Source organism: Toxotes jaculatrix, chromosome 8 (genome assembly GCF_017976425.1).
Source record: "Toxotes jaculatrix isolate fToxJac2 chromosome 8, fToxJac2.pri, whole genome shotgun sequence".
NCBI lineage: Eukaryota > Metazoa > Chordata > Actinopteri > Toxotidae > Toxotes > Toxotes jaculatrix.
In genome coordinates, this window is record NC_054401.1 from 14,000,774 (window position 1) to 14,015,691 (window position 14,918).

General features: G+C 42.5%; 1 protein-coding gene across 4 annotated transcripts in view; it reads left to right on the plus strand.

The window, feature by feature from the left end:
• Positions 1 to 14,918, plus strand: part of fhod3b (formin homology 2 domain containing 3b) — an 83,284-nt gene that overhangs the window by 62,634 nt on the left and 5,732 nt on the right. For 3 of the 4 annotated variants that reach the window (XM_041044074.1, XM_041044075.1, XM_041044076.1), the window contains 16 exons: positions 798 to 909; positions 1,952 to 2,046; positions 2,230 to 2,373; positions 2,586 to 2,833; positions 5,979 to 6,041; positions 6,614 to 6,721; positions 6,909 to 7,043; positions 7,483 to 7,533; positions 8,277 to 8,467; positions 9,214 to 9,762; positions 9,850 to 10,778; positions 11,466 to 11,624; positions 12,391 to 12,573; positions 13,179 to 13,298; positions 14,238 to 14,399; positions 14,526 to 14,716. In XM_041044074.1, coding sequence (XP_040900008.1) covers positions 798 to 909; positions 1,952 to 2,046; positions 2,230 to 2,373; positions 2,586 to 2,833; positions 5,979 to 6,041; positions 6,614 to 6,721; positions 6,909 to 7,043; positions 7,483 to 7,533; positions 8,277 to 8,467; positions 9,214 to 9,762; positions 9,850 to 10,778; positions 11,466 to 11,624; positions 12,391 to 12,573; positions 13,179 to 13,298; positions 14,238 to 14,399; positions 14,526 to 14,716 — 3,440 coding nt within the window. The remainder of the gene's footprint in view (positions 1 to 797; positions 910 to 1,951; positions 2,047 to 2,229; positions 2,374 to 2,585; positions 2,834 to 5,978; positions 6,042 to 6,613; positions 6,722 to 6,908; positions 7,044 to 7,482; positions 7,534 to 8,276; positions 8,468 to 9,213; positions 9,763 to 9,849; positions 10,779 to 11,465; positions 11,625 to 12,390; positions 12,574 to 13,178; positions 13,299 to 14,237; positions 14,400 to 14,525; positions 14,717 to 14,918) is intronic. The other variant, XM_041044077.1, reaches the window with a different exon arrangement.

Sequence of the window (14,918 nt, forward strand, 5' to 3'; positions counted from 1 at the left end):
CCTCACTGCTTTGTCAGCATGCAAGCAACTCTCCTGTCATTGTGGTCTTCAGCCCTCTAGTGGCGAGATTGGATAGTGGAGCATATTTGCAGCATATGAAGGACTACATTGGCTCTCTTCTCTTTCCCCACTGTTTTCTGTTCTTGCTAATTGCTTTTCCGCCTTCATGTGTAAATATTGACATAATATTTGGCATCCACGTTGTTGTTTTTTAATCAGAACGCTGTCTTTCCAATCTTTTCGTATGGCAAATTTCCATTAGCAATACTCGTTTTCACAGCGATCATTCGGGCGTTGCTTGTCCAGTCTTAGTGCTGATGTGGCAGCTGTTCACGACTGTTAAATTAATGCTGATGGTTTAATCACCGCTTATTGTGTTGGTTTTAATACTTCCCTCTCCAATAGTGTAAATTCTTGAAAACTTTTGGCAGGCTTTAGTTATCTTGTTGTATTTTGACACAGGGTAAAGTTAAACAGTTAGTTAAAACAGACTTTAGTAATTTTCACTTTTATGGTATCTTCATACTGCTTGACTATAGTACAGTATGTTCCACTGAGCTGTCAGTGTCAAACAGCACTCTTATCAAACCCCTCAAGACTGTTCAGACAGGAAAAGCTTTTCTAAGACAGTATAATGCCTTAGTATTCGGAATTTAAAGGGCTAGAACATACTTATGTCATGTTGGTCTGTGGTTGTTGAAGTTCTGAGTTGAATTTCAGTGTTTTGGGCTTGGATTTGGGGGGCTGCTGCTGCTCTGTGTTTTCTGTATTAACTGTGTTTTTCTTCCTGTGTGTAGTTCCGTCTGGTGGTGAAGACGGCGCTAAAGCTGCTGCTGGTGTTTGTGGAGTACACAGAGTCTAATGCCACCCTGCTCATAAAGGCTGTGAACGTTGTGGATGCCAAAAGAGGTAAGAGCCCAGGCTCTTAGATTTAAATGTCATAGATGTAAATAGGGGATTTGAGTGAGTTATTCTCTGTAGATGAACTTATTTAATCCACCCTTTAATTATACTGTATACATGGGGCAGATGTCAGGGCATCTGACTTTGAATCAACATTGTCATTAGGTGACATTTTTGGTGTTGGCCCGTTGAATTAGTGACAGACTGTGGACTCAACTATGACAGAAATTATATACAAAGGAGTTTTATTTCCATCTTATTAGAAATTGCTCCCTTATCTTTGTAAACTCACAGTAGATCCTGTCATAGAGTCCTGTGCTGCTTCAGACTTGATTAAATGCACAAGTGAAACCTGAGCATTCAAATATTAGTGAAATGACAAGCTCCCTTTAAGGGGTAGCTTTTCCCTTTAATTCCACTGATAAAACCATCCATGGTGGCTGTAGTGTTGTTCAGCTGATCGTAGATCACAGTCTCCTGTTACACAGCAGTCAGATCAGTTGTCCTGAGCAGCTCCCTAGCCAAGCATGGAACGAGGCTTATTGAAACAGACTGTAACTCCCGCCTGCGGTGGGGTTCAGTTACCCGCTGCTCTAAAAGCTCTGCATTGTACTGAGGCATACAACAAGGGGGTTGAGCATCAGCGTGGAGGGGTCAGGTATCCCTCTGCCTCAGCGCTGTCTTATCCCGTCACTTCTGCTGTTGCATAAGAAGACTAAACCTGATCCCCAGTCTCCTGATGAGAAGGAGATGGACTTGACCCTCGTGGCTGAGGCACCGAGCTGCTTCTGTCTCACTGGAGATCAGTCACTTTTTTAGAGAAACACTGCTATTACTACATTTCTCCTAAGGGAGCCATGAGGTGACATAACAATTTTTGATTTTTTTATTGCCACACAGTGGTAGGGTTGAAAGGTTTCAGCACTTTTTTATGCTACAATATGAACGCAATGGTTACTCTAGACTTTACTATTACTCAGCGTCTAGCAGATTTGTTTGGAGTTTGTCCTGTGATATACAGTGTGTTGCATACCTTTTGCTTCCATAGGCACAAAACTGTGGTCAAACGTCATGGAGATCCTTGATGAGAAGGATGGAGTGGATACAGAGCTGCTGGTGTATGCGATGACACTCATCAATAAGGTCAGTGAATTTTATTTAGTGAAAACCTTTCTTATTATTACTCCAACAACTAGCAGTACAGTCATTTTTCTTCTTTGTGAGCTGCTGTTTTTCAGAACACATTTACAAAAGAAGTTAAAAAAAGAAGGCTTAAATTTTTCTTCTTCAAAAAAATACAAGACTGTGTATGTGTTTGTGTTTCAGACTCTGGCAGGTCTCCCAGACCAGGACTCCTACTATGACATGGTGGACTGTCTGGAGGAACAGGGCATCGAAGCCATGGCCCAGAGACACCTGACCAGGAAGGGCACGGACCTTGACCTCGTAGAACAGTTCAACATTTATGAGGTCAGGAAGCCTACACTACCAACCATTATTACATAACAAAAGGCCTTAATGTAAAGTTAATAGGTAAATAGGTGTGTGTGTCTCATAATAGTTCATAGATCACATGATGTCTGATCATGTGATGAAATTAAGTAGGCACTAAGGTTGCTGTCTATGAACAACATATGTACAGTATATTTACCCAGTTTCTCTTTGTTGTCTCATTGTCCCAGATGACTCTGCGTCATGAGGATGGCGACGATGAAACCCAGTTGCCTCCCAGCGGCCGAAAGGACCGCCGCCGGGCCAGTGTCGGCGGCACCAACGAAAGGCGGGGCCTGGAGAGAAGACGCAGCCGGAGACACTCGCTCCAGCATAACAGAGGCCACGCTTCTGCCCCAGCATCACCCAGCAGCCCACATACTCATGCAAGCAGATTCCTGCCCTTCGGTGGTCAAGGTGTTGAAGACATTAGTGAAAGGTGAGGCAGGGGGAAGACAGAGAGGAATGGAAAAGTGGAAGATGTTCAAGAAAGTGAAAGAAAATGTATCCTTGCTTCCATTTTAGCTTGAACTTAGTCTGATCCTGCATTTAAAAGGTTCGGTCACAGGGGGCTTGTTTTATGTTTTAAACCCAGAGAGATAACTGCAGCTAAAAAGGAATCACAAATTATTCCTGGGTCCGTGGAGTATTACTCATTTTCACAGGAAACAGCTTGACTGCAAGTGTTGTATTACATTTCAGTCTTGGAGAGATGTGTCTGCTCTATCGAGAGCCAAAGCAGAGAATTTAATTATATAGTAATTTAAAGAAAGGCAAAGATGAGGCCGCTGCAGCAAAATGACATTTAAATTAATTTTCCCAGAGTCAAAGGCGTTCTACTGCCACTGATGGAAATAGGAAGCTTCTGTAAACACATGATATGAGCTATCTGCTCTCTGTCTTAAGGCACGCTTCCTTCAGCGAGAGTGCATCGAGCTTAAACCCCACTTTGCCATCTGTTTTATATACGACAAACCTTTGTGACTACACAAACTCAGAGAAACCACAACTGGTGATTCAGGCAAGAAGCAAATTGCAATCTTGTTTAATTATACAGTAGCTGAGACTATGCCTTATAAAAGCACCAGAAAAACTTAGCAAGACTGTTCCTTTTTTATGGAAACTATGTTAACCCTTTGTTCCACTTTTTATTATAGATCATAACATTAGAAGACAAAAACAAGGACTGAATTTTACACTGGGGATCATGTGTTACCTTGATTTGTCTTTAAAATCACTACTGATTAGTGTCTTTCCCAGAGCCACGTAATCCATGTTATTAATCCCGAGCTTTTTTTTTTTTTTTTTTGGTTTCAAAGTAGCATACCTACTAATATTTCTGGTAGCACTCAGGTCTTCAGGTATACTTAAATTCAATCCAGCAGGTCATCTGATACCAGACTAGCTTCTTCCAGTCCACCACAGGAAATTCAAGCCGCCTTTGAAGATCACCACTTTCCATATTGTTAATGAAATCCAGACAACCAAGAGGGATCTGAATAGCAAAGTGGCCGCAGACTCACGTATGACCACGTATCCCAGTTCATACACAAAGGACATGTCCCACAGTTATAACACTGCTTACTGAATTAAATCTTACTCTTCTTAATTAAAATCACTGGAAGATATTTTATAATAAACAGTTTTTATTTGTATTAATGCTCCTGTCAAAGTTGTGCTTAAATGTAGTTGTAAATGTTGCCTGTGCATATCAATTTCTACTATTTCAACAAAGAGTGTTGTCAAAACCTACTAACCTTCTCATAGACCTCACTAATATGTCTCATTCTTTACTGACAAGCATGTTTTTAGTGTCATTTCTGTGTCTCTGCTGGGGCCATGCTCTGCTGTTTGTTTTCATGTTGTCTCTGTCCAATTTCTCTTCCCTCTTGCCTACCTACGTCCTCCCTTTCCTCCTTTCAACCCTTGACCCCTCCTCTCGCCACAGAGAAGAGGAAGAGGAGGAAGAAGAGGAGGAGGAGGAGGAGGAGGGAGAGGAGGAGGAGGAGGACGAGGAGGATGACGAGGAAGAGGCAGATGATGAAAGTCATCCAGTCACTGAGTCCTCTAGACAGGGCACTCACAGGTATTTTAGGCCAGCTGGTTTCCCAAGAGTGGCTCAATCTCTCATTCCCCTCACATTTGCATAGTTTCTCTGACATAGTTTAAAAGTATGATTCTTTCCCTCTACCCTTTTGGACTCCTACTCTCTTGTATTTTGTCATCCTAGTGTGGCTCCAGCTGTAGCAGACACTCCTAACATGTGTTTGAACTTAAAGTGTATGGCCAACATCCTCCCTAAAGCCAGTGACCCTGAAGGGCAGAGAGAATTTCTCAGCGTCAAGACCAGGACATCTTCTCCTGTGTCCGTCGCACCTAAAAAGAGGACCTTTAGTCCTTGGTGTGTTCCTCCCCAGCCACCTGATTGTGTCTTCCTTGTTGCTCTGAGTAGAATGCCAGGCTGTGCACACCCTCAGTGTCAGTCTGCACCAACCTCACCCTCCCCCTCCCTCCCCTCCGACCTCTCCCTCTGTCCGCTGACTTGAACCAGAGCCAGAGCCAGGTGTCGGTTGAGTTCGCAGAGAGTAAGAAGGGAAAGGACATAAAAAGGCACCTCAGGGTAGTGGGTGGGAGCTACTGTGCAGTTCATCTTGTGCTACGTCCAGATCTTTGCACTTCACAATGTGGAAACATACTATCCTCCCCGTCACTGGTGTCTGTTTTTCTATGTAGCTCGCTGTACATTAGGCAGAGACACATGCAAGCGTCATAAGAGTAAAAGCAGATACAGTAATACAAAATAATTCTTTTTTTTTCTTTGTAGTGTTCTTCTAAATTACATCCCATGGGGTTATTTGTGTCGGACATTCTTTAGCTTTGTTCCTCTCGTCCTCCTTCATCCTTTAAAAATCTTTTCTTGATCGTAGTGGCCAGAAAGGCCTTGATTTATGCTTCATCTGTCATCTCCAAAGACGTACTGTACCAGAAGAAGGAAGGTCATAATTACTTCCTTTTCTCAGTTGCTGGAAAGCATTATTTTACAGACATTTACTACTCATCTGTCTTTCATTGTGGCTCTGCACCACAGTTAATCCAAGACAAGTCAATAAATTAATTCAAAGCATTAAGGAATTCAAAGTATTAGCATGAGTCACAGTCACTGTCTCTTAGTTGTTCATGTTTCTGAAGAGATCTGTGGCAATAGTAGACAGGATAGCCAAATAAATCTGAAGTGGCACCGCAGTTCTTCAGTATACATCCCTGATGCCATCGAAGCAGAAATGATTCCGTTTTCTGTGCAGTGGAAAATAAACCGTCATCCAGTGATATCTTAAACTTATCAGTTTTATTTAGTAGGATTAACAGCAGTTTTAGTGATTTCTAAACAGCATGCTGAATCAGCAAGACAAACTTATTCCTGCCCTGCCCCTGTCGGCTTTGTCGTTGTGTGGTCTTGCAGCCCTCCTACCCTCAACTGCTGTCTCACTATCTTGTCTGAGTGACTAACATTTCATTATTTTAATCTTTGGAGTGTCTGACCTGACTTCTACTCTCTTTTTTTCCTCTCTCACTTCCATCTTCAGTCTGACAGATACAAACAACCCTCCTACATCTTACACAGCTAGAAAGCCTTGCTGGGCTGAAAGGTAAGGCCAGGATTCAACACGACAAGTGTAACAAGAGTGTGCAGAGTGGGACATGATGTACATATGATGGGTCAGAGGTTTAGCGATTTACATTAATAGTTTCAGGAAGATGTGCACATAATGCAGTTTTTCTGTCATCTGTCATCTATTTTTAACCTACACACAATGTGTTGGGAAACAAACTGTGCACAATTTGCTGTTGGATTCAACAGCAATGACAAGGTCCCATAGGCAAGAGCTAGTCTGGTGAAAAGATAAATTTTATAAAATATTGTCCTTGTGCAAAGACATGGATGAATAATGCACCTGCAGGTACCCTTCAGAGTTTAATGACATAGCTTTCTTCACAGGAAAGCTGTTCAAATGCCTAGGGAGAAGTGCTTAAGAGCACTGTTCTTTTATTCAACGCAGTCATATCTGAGTGGAAACTGTCCAGCAGTATGACATTGGAATTCACATCGCATCACATCACAGATTCTCGAAGCGCTGTCCTGGTTTCTTCTCTGTTTTTCAGTGGGAAAAAAATGTATTAGGAGAGAACAAAGCAGTTATTTTTCCCCTTCTTTTAACAGAATCAATGCCAATGGCACTCCGTACCCTGGCAGGCACCAGGCTCCTACATCACCCATCCATCGCTTCTCCAATTCAGCAGCCTCCACGCCAGACTCTAAACCTGACAGGTTGGCATGTCAGCTTTTCCACAGCTAATGCAGAACATATTGCAGGACATATTCTGGATATGGTTGATTAAGTGCAACTAGCTCCCTCTGTGAAGTTCCTTTTGAACAAATACCTAAATCAAAACACAATCCAATCACTCACATTTTAATAATGCTGTCACATTTGTTCTGTCTCTTTGGCATGCAGACCCGCTTTAGGAGGTTTGCTAACTTCATCGTACAGACAGCATCAGGAGTCGCTGGCTGCCGAGAGAGAGCGAAGGCGCCTGGAAAGAGAAGAGCGTCTGCAGAGAATCGAAAGAGAAGAGAGGAATCGCTTCAAGTCAGTCTCCCTACAAATCAGACAAAACACTGCACGACTTTGTATAACAGAGAATATAAAATATCTTTACTTTGTACCAAAGGCAGCTGTAAAGCAAATAAAGACATGTTGACATATGTAATGTTTAGAAACAGGTGGCTGAGGTCTTGAGTCAGGAGGGATACTCACAAATCCCCCATGAGTTTGATTAAAGATGGGCTGTCTTTTTTTATGAGGATCATTAGATATTCTGAATCATGGCAGGAGGACCCTGCAGAAGTTTATGTTCAGCTCACGACTTAGAATTGTATGATGCTTTCTTTGCACTTAGCATATAATTTTCAATAAGGTAATCAATGGATTATCAAATTAAATTATCTTGATTTATAGCTGCTATGACTGCAGTTTCTTAATTGTCTCTTCATCACTCATTCTGGCTCCGTTTCTGTCTCTATCTCAGTCGAGATTATGTAGACAAGAGAGAAGAAGCAAGACAAGCCAGAGAGGAAAGGTGAGTTTATGTTATTTCATGGTTTCACGTAGATTCACAATCATTCTGCAGTTGTGAAGGTAGATCAAAAAAAAAAAAAACACTAAGGAGGTTTGTAAAATGCTTTGAGATCCTTTTCTGAAATTGATAGCAGATGTAAAGTGAGTTGCACCCAGCTTCAGACTGAATTATAGTTGTCAGGGCCCCTTCAGGCCTGCTCACCATTAAGACGTCCCAGTGTTAACAGGACAAGTGTGTAATTGTGTTTTGCCATGGACGTGGTGTGGTTATCTCCTTCTGACCGTGTCTTGTGTGCGAGTGTGTGCTCAATATAATTTATAGCTCATTCTCATGCCCTCACCTTTTTTCACCCCCGGGACCTGGAACATGTGTCACATTGAATTTGAAAGAATGTGTGAACTGAGGTCAATTAACACTGGGCAAAAAATGTTAAACAACATCATCATTTGTCATCATTTGAGCTCCGTAATAATGGGGTCACAGCTCAATTTTTCCACAATTACTAAGGAATAAGACAAACTTTCATGTCTCTAAAATGTCATCTTTCCCGTAGCTTTTTGAATTTTTTTTTCAGAAGACAAAGCTAAATAATACTAGTTTGCATTCCTTTACATGCACCATTTTTCTACCTCATACCACAACTATCAAAAGACTGAGCTGGGATTTAAACAGCTATTAACGTTTACTGCAGATCACACTATCCAGACCAGTGTTCAGACTTCTTAAATGTTTTGTCACTGCAGGTACAAGGCTGTGGAGAGGCTAGCTGCAGAGGAGTTTGAGCGGGAGCGACCCAGAGTGCCAACAAGAGGACGGACGGAGATCACTTTGTGTTTGAGTTCCAACCCCGCCAGCCGCTCAGCGTCTCGCTGTGCCACACCTTCATCCATCATCTCGCAGGAAGACACCATCGCCACGGCACACCAGGCATCTGGTAAGCGGCGTTTGCCAACCATTTATTCATCATCGTTAGTAACCGAGTGCTATGAGCGTGAGTGGACTGTAATGTTGGCTCACAGAGCTGGCAGAGACGATACTGGCCGTCAGCTTGCCTGTCACACACACTGGGCTGGCATTAACACTTGATGGGTGATTATCACACAGAAATTAGATTCTGTGGCACTTCTGTTGAAAGGAGTTATTGAGAGTAATTGCTCCGCTGTAGAATGTGTGCCAAAATTTATATGTGAAACAAGGATATTGTAGGAAAATAGATACAAATCATTTGTGTAACTGTGACTAAAGAAGGTGAGAACGAGGTGGAGGTGTGTATACACAAATAACTAAATTTCCTACTTTTGAAATGGCTGAAATTATGTTATGATTAAACAGTGTAAATGATTTGAAGGCCATTTCTCACCGCACGATCTAAAAAGGTTTGTGTCTTTAAATATTGTAGAGGTTTATTTTTTTAAATCACAATTAAATAGTAAAGTCTGATCTTGAGCCATGGTAACTAACTAATTTAATGACTGCTTTGTGAATGACTCCTGTGGTCTGAAAATGTACAATGAGTTTAAACAATAAGTCAGTGTAATTAAGGATATGTCAGGAAGCAATTTAGAGCTGTTTTAATTATAAACAAAAATGTTTCTGAAGACTATCAGATAATATAAAGGGCCATAACTGAAGTATTTAAAGAAACATTTTTTGTCCCCATTGTTTTGATTTCTCTTCCAGGAACAGAACACATCTCAGAGCCAAACCTTGACCCACAGACCAGAACCAAAAGTCCAGCGCCAGAGTTAACAGTATCAGAAACCTCCCCCACACCTCCCTCCGAGCCAGACAAGCAGCAGACTGAGACAGAGTCGCCTGCCGAGGCAGAGGATGTTGCTGAGTCTGACCAAAATGTAGTGGCAGAGCCGGCGTCAGACGAACAGTCAGGCGTGGAGACGGAAGAGGGGCAAGAGCAGGAGAGGCCTGAGGGCCAGAAACAGGGCATGGATGAGGCAGCGGACGAAGAGCAGGTAGAAGAAGCAGACGTAGCTGATGTAGCAGAGGTGGGAGAACAAGATGTGGAAGTGGATGTCGAGCTAGGGGAGGAGAGCGAGAAGGACCCGCCGACGGAAAGGGATGTAGAAGACAGTGTACTGCTGAGTGAGAAGGAGAGACAGAATGAGGAAGTGAATGAGAAGGACAACTGCTCTGCATCTAGCATCTCCTCTACGAGTAGCACTCTAGAGAGGGAGGAGCGGGAGGAGAAGCTCACAGGTGACATTGAAGCAGGTATGACCAGTGCTAATTTTATTTAACTGCTTTGCCAGTCAACTATGTTTATTTTTGTTAATATCGAAATTGTTTCTGTATCCACAGGCCAGTGGACTCAGTGCATTAAAGACGCAGATGTGAACGACGAGTGCAACAAAATTCTGAACAGCAAGCGCTTCATGCTGGACATGCTCTATGCTCAGACGACACCCAGCAAGGATGGAGGGAATGTAGGAGAAACGCAGAGAGAAAAATGTAAATGTGAGAAGGAGACAGAGGTCAGTGACTCCTCTGTGGCTAGTTTGGCCAGCAGGATCTCCACACTGGAGGCTCACAGACAGGCCAGAGAAGAAAATGTGAAAAAAATGGAGGTGGGACATCTGGACAACCAGGGCAGTGTCCGAGCAGTGGCGGAGAAGTTTGGAGATTTGGTCAAAGGCTTAACGTCTCCTCTTGAGGTGGAGGCCTCAAAAGAACAGCAGCAGCAGCAGCAAACGGACAAATCATCAACTGCAGCTTCATCAGCTTTACCTCCTAAGAAAGAGTCTGATTATATCTGGGATCAGCTGATGGCAGCACCCAGGGAGCTGCGCATCAAAGAAATGGACTTCACGGATCTGAGGGACGAGGATGACTTGGACATTTTAGACATGGACAACATGGTGGGGTCAGGTGACCTAATACCACCACCTCCCCCTCCACCATGCAACGCTGCCCTGCCTCCACCCCCACCACTGTTTGGGTGCCCTCCGCCTCCTCCCATGCTTGGCAAAATGATGCCGCCACCCCCACCGTTCATGGCCCCTATCCCTCCACCCTCCCCTCAGCTCAGTCGAGGGGAGGTGCCTCTCTTCCAGAAAAAAAAGAAGACCATCCGTCTCTTCTGGAACGAGGTGCGTCCTGTGGACTGGCAGTGTAAGAACCATAAATTCTGTAAGGACTCCCTCTGGTGCAAACTGGAGCCAATTAAACTGGACACATCCAAGCTGGAGCAGCTGTTTGAGTCCAAATCCAAGGAGCTGCCTGTCACTAAGGTAACTTATTGTTGCACTGCTGTTACAGTATAAAACCATGTTGTATAAAACCAGGTTTATTTTTCCGTTCTAACAGCTCAAGCCTTCATGCTATTGGACACTGTATTTGAAAGGGTCATATTTCAAGTTTAGTGATAAACTTGGTCAAACTGCTGCGTCTCTGGGTGTCTCACATGAATGAGGACCCACACCCCCTTCCACTTGTTCATGAAAAGATATTCAGAAGTCCCTTCTCTAACAACCTTTCCTCCAGCCCCACCCTTGGGCCTAGAACTCTTTCATGCTCACTAAAAGAGAATAAACCATTTTGATTTAAGTAACAACTTGGCTTTTTCTGCACTCTCTTTTCGCCACACTATCACATTTTTCTTTCCATTTTTCCATCCAACCATTTTGTTTTCTGGTGGAAAGAGAGTTACAGCCTCACAGGTAAGCAAGTAAACCAGAAAATCAACTCAACACAAGGTGCTCTCTGTCACATTTCCATTTTAGGAAAAATGGCTTAAAGATCAGATGTTTTTTTTTTGTTTTGTTTTTTTGTTTGTTTGTTTGTTTGTTTGTTTTTAAACACATATTTTGTCTTGTGCATCTTTAAACCAATAAGAACTGCTCCGAGTTCTCAAGATACATGATCTAATATGCAATGCTTAACCCTTGATTTCTGATGGCATTTTGTGTCTCTCACAGAAAGCAGCTGTTGATGGCAAAAGACAAGAAATCATAGTCCTGGATTCAAAACGAAGCAACGCTATAAACATTGGTTTGACTGTCTTACCTCCTCCCCGCACCATCAAGACTGCAATCCTCAACTTTGATGAGTACGCACTAAACAAGGAGGGCATTGAGGTAAGCATTTTTAAAGGGATTCTGTATCAGGACACACATTTAAAATTTGCAGCAGTGCCTATTATAAGAACTGTCTAGTGCAGTCACATAGAATAAAACCCATTCAGGCTCACTGGGTCCAAAATAAACATGGTTTTCTTGAATGATATTTACCCAGCACACCAAAATACACTGGTGGATTTCCCCAAACAAGAGACATTCAACTCATCTAGATGGGATTGCCCACAATGTTGACATATCATTTGATTTTCTGGCTGCAAGGCTGGATTTTTGGCCGATCTCGCGTAATTAATCACGGTGATGATTAAAGGTTAGCTCCGCATGCATATTTTCAGCTCGTTGTAAAACCCATATTATGGACTTTTGAAGGTCTTCACATTAGTAGATAGTGATAGATGTTGCATCCCTTTGGTATTATATAACATCAAGTTTTTAGAGTTCCTCCTTGCATTCATTTTCAGCCCAGAGGAGTATTTCTGTCCACCTTTAGTCTCTTGAGGTATACTCAGTCAGACAACAAATGCAAGGTTGAAAGTTCAGATGTGACATAAGTTTGTGGTAAAGTTGGAAACATCTTAGATAAACAGAGCTAGACATGTCAGAATCAGTTTGTTTCCTCTCCATCTCTGTGATTTACTCCTGGACATATTCAGTAAAAAAAAACTTTTTACACAGGCACTGAAAAGCCTTTGACATCCTTGATGAATGATCCTCTAAGCCTGCTCCTTTCCTTTTCCCTCCTCTCATTTGTTCCATCTTCTCCTAGAAAATACTGACAATGATCCCCACAGAGGAGGAGAAGCAGAGGATCCAGGAGGCTCAGCTGGTCAACCCCGATATTCCCCTGGGCAGCGCTGAACAGTTCCTTCTCACCCTCTCCTCCATCACAGAGCTGTCTGCTCGCCTGCAGCTGTGGGCATTCAAGATGGACTATGAGCTTATTGAGAAGGTCGGAAACATTCCTGTTCACCCTAATCACATGCAGATACATCACACTTTGGAAAGTTTATGTCATGAGTTATTTTTTTTCTATTTTTACAATACACCTGCTATCATAAATTAAATTAAATTAATTGTTTTGGGAAACACGCTTAGTTGCTTTTTGCCAGGAATCAAATAAGAAGACCTTTAACACTGTCAGGTCTGTGTGGTAAATATGAAGCTGCAGCCAATTAGCTTAGCTTAGCATAAAGACTAGAAACAAGGGGAAGCCGCTAGCCTGCCTCTGTCCAAAGGTAGCACAATCACCCTACAAACAATAAATCTCAGTAATTAACACGTTACATCTAATTTTTTTTTTTTTTTAAATCAAAACAGAAAAAACGCTACCCGCCTGCTGACCGTGGTTTCACGTCTCCGGTACTGACATAACAGTGGTGTTCATTTTATAAAAAGCAAATGAGTGTATTGAACTATTCCTTTAAATTTTTATGTTTTCATCAACTTACTGTATATCTTTACCAAGGGTGAAAGAAGAGCAGAATTAATTGGCAGATACATGAACAGGCAGAGATAGGTAATGTCCCTCTTGACTACATTTTCATACTGTTTTAGGAAGTGGCAGAGCCTCTTCAGGACCTGAAGGAAGGGATGGACCAATTAGAGAAAAACAAGACACTCCGCTACATCTTGACCACACTGCTGGCCATTGGCAACTTCCTCAACGGAACCAATGTGAGTAACCCTCTGGACATACATTGATTTGAGGTTCCCCTTTTTTCTTCACTTTCTCTCCCTCTCTGTCTTTCACTCACTTCCTCCATTTCCTCCCACGCTCCTCCTCCACCTCCCCCAACTCCCCCCACCAACATATTTATTGGGCAAGGATAACAGTGGACTCTGTGTGTAGAAGAATGTGCTGCCTGACTGTCTCCAGCAGACACTGTCCTTCTACAGTAAAAAAAATAAAAAAAAATAAAATGCTTGTCAAAGACTCTGCTGAACCTGGCTCTGTCTGTCTGAGAGGAAAAAGTTGGGGGAGGTTGTATGATTGAGTGTGTTCTGGAAGTTTGTGTTTGTCTGGCTTCTTGTGTGTGAACTTGCATCTGGGTCTTGCATCTGAGTTTTTTTGGTTTCTCTCACTTTGCGATGGGGGTTTCTGTGTTTCTGCAGCCTTGCGTGTGTCTTTGTGTGCATACATCTGTGTGTAAGTCTACGTATGAGTGAACCTCTGGGTCATGAGAGCCAAAAATGCAAAAGGGAAACATAAGTCATCAACATCAAAACAAGTAGTTCCCGTAAATAATGGCTGCATTTATATTTTGCAGTAAGCCATTTAAAACTGGCATAAGAACAAGGGAGATCCTGTTAGGATTATGTCTTTCATGATACGTTCTTTTTTCTTTTTTTATTATTTTTTTTCTAGCTTTCTAGCTTTGCTGTACTGAGCAGAACAATCGGCTGGGACTGAAGTAGATTGTGGTTTCTGATAATCACAGCCTAATGAATCTACAAATCTTCTCGGCACACTCCACTGAGTCCTTTTTTCTGACTGTGCCAGAAAGGAAATTCATTGCAATTTGGTCTTGGAGTAGGGGCTCTTGATTTTTAATTTCAGACAGTTGTTTCCGTCCCACATTGTGAGTGCTTTTCTGTGTATGCATGCATCTTTAGGCTAAAGGCTTTGAGCTGAGCTACTTGGAGAAAGTCCCAGAGGTGAAGGACACGGTTCACAAGCAGTCTCTGCTGCACCACGCCTGCTCCATCGTGGTTGAGAAGTTTCCAGACAGCACTGACCTCTACTCTGAGATAGGAGCTATCACCCGCTTGACTAAGGTTAGCCTTGTTTTCAGAAACGCGTTAAACAGTATCGGTTTGTGTTTTTTAATACACATGATTAGTAGTAGTAATTGCAAAAGTCCTCAACAATCTGTGAAGAGTTTGTGTTTGTGATGTTGTCAGGTGGACTTTGACCAGCTTCAAGACAATCTGGCCCAGATGGAACGAAGGTGCAAAGCATCATGGGATCACCTCAAGGTCATTGCAAAACATGAGATGAAGCCAGCGTTGAAACAAAAAATGTCCGACTTCCTCAAAGACTGTGCAGAGAGAATTATTATTCTGAAGATTGTACATCGAAGAATTATCAACAGGTATAATCGACTGTAGAGCAAATAACTCCATGAAAAGTCTTCTTGCACTTTGCTGGATGTTAATATATTGTCAGTTGTAACTGTTTCAGTGGCATTCACAACCATTTATAGTGTTTACACAAGGTGACCTTTGTTACTTTTTGAAGCACGTTTTAAATGTTGTTTCCACCAGAGGACCTCACCTCTGCCCAGTGACGTGATG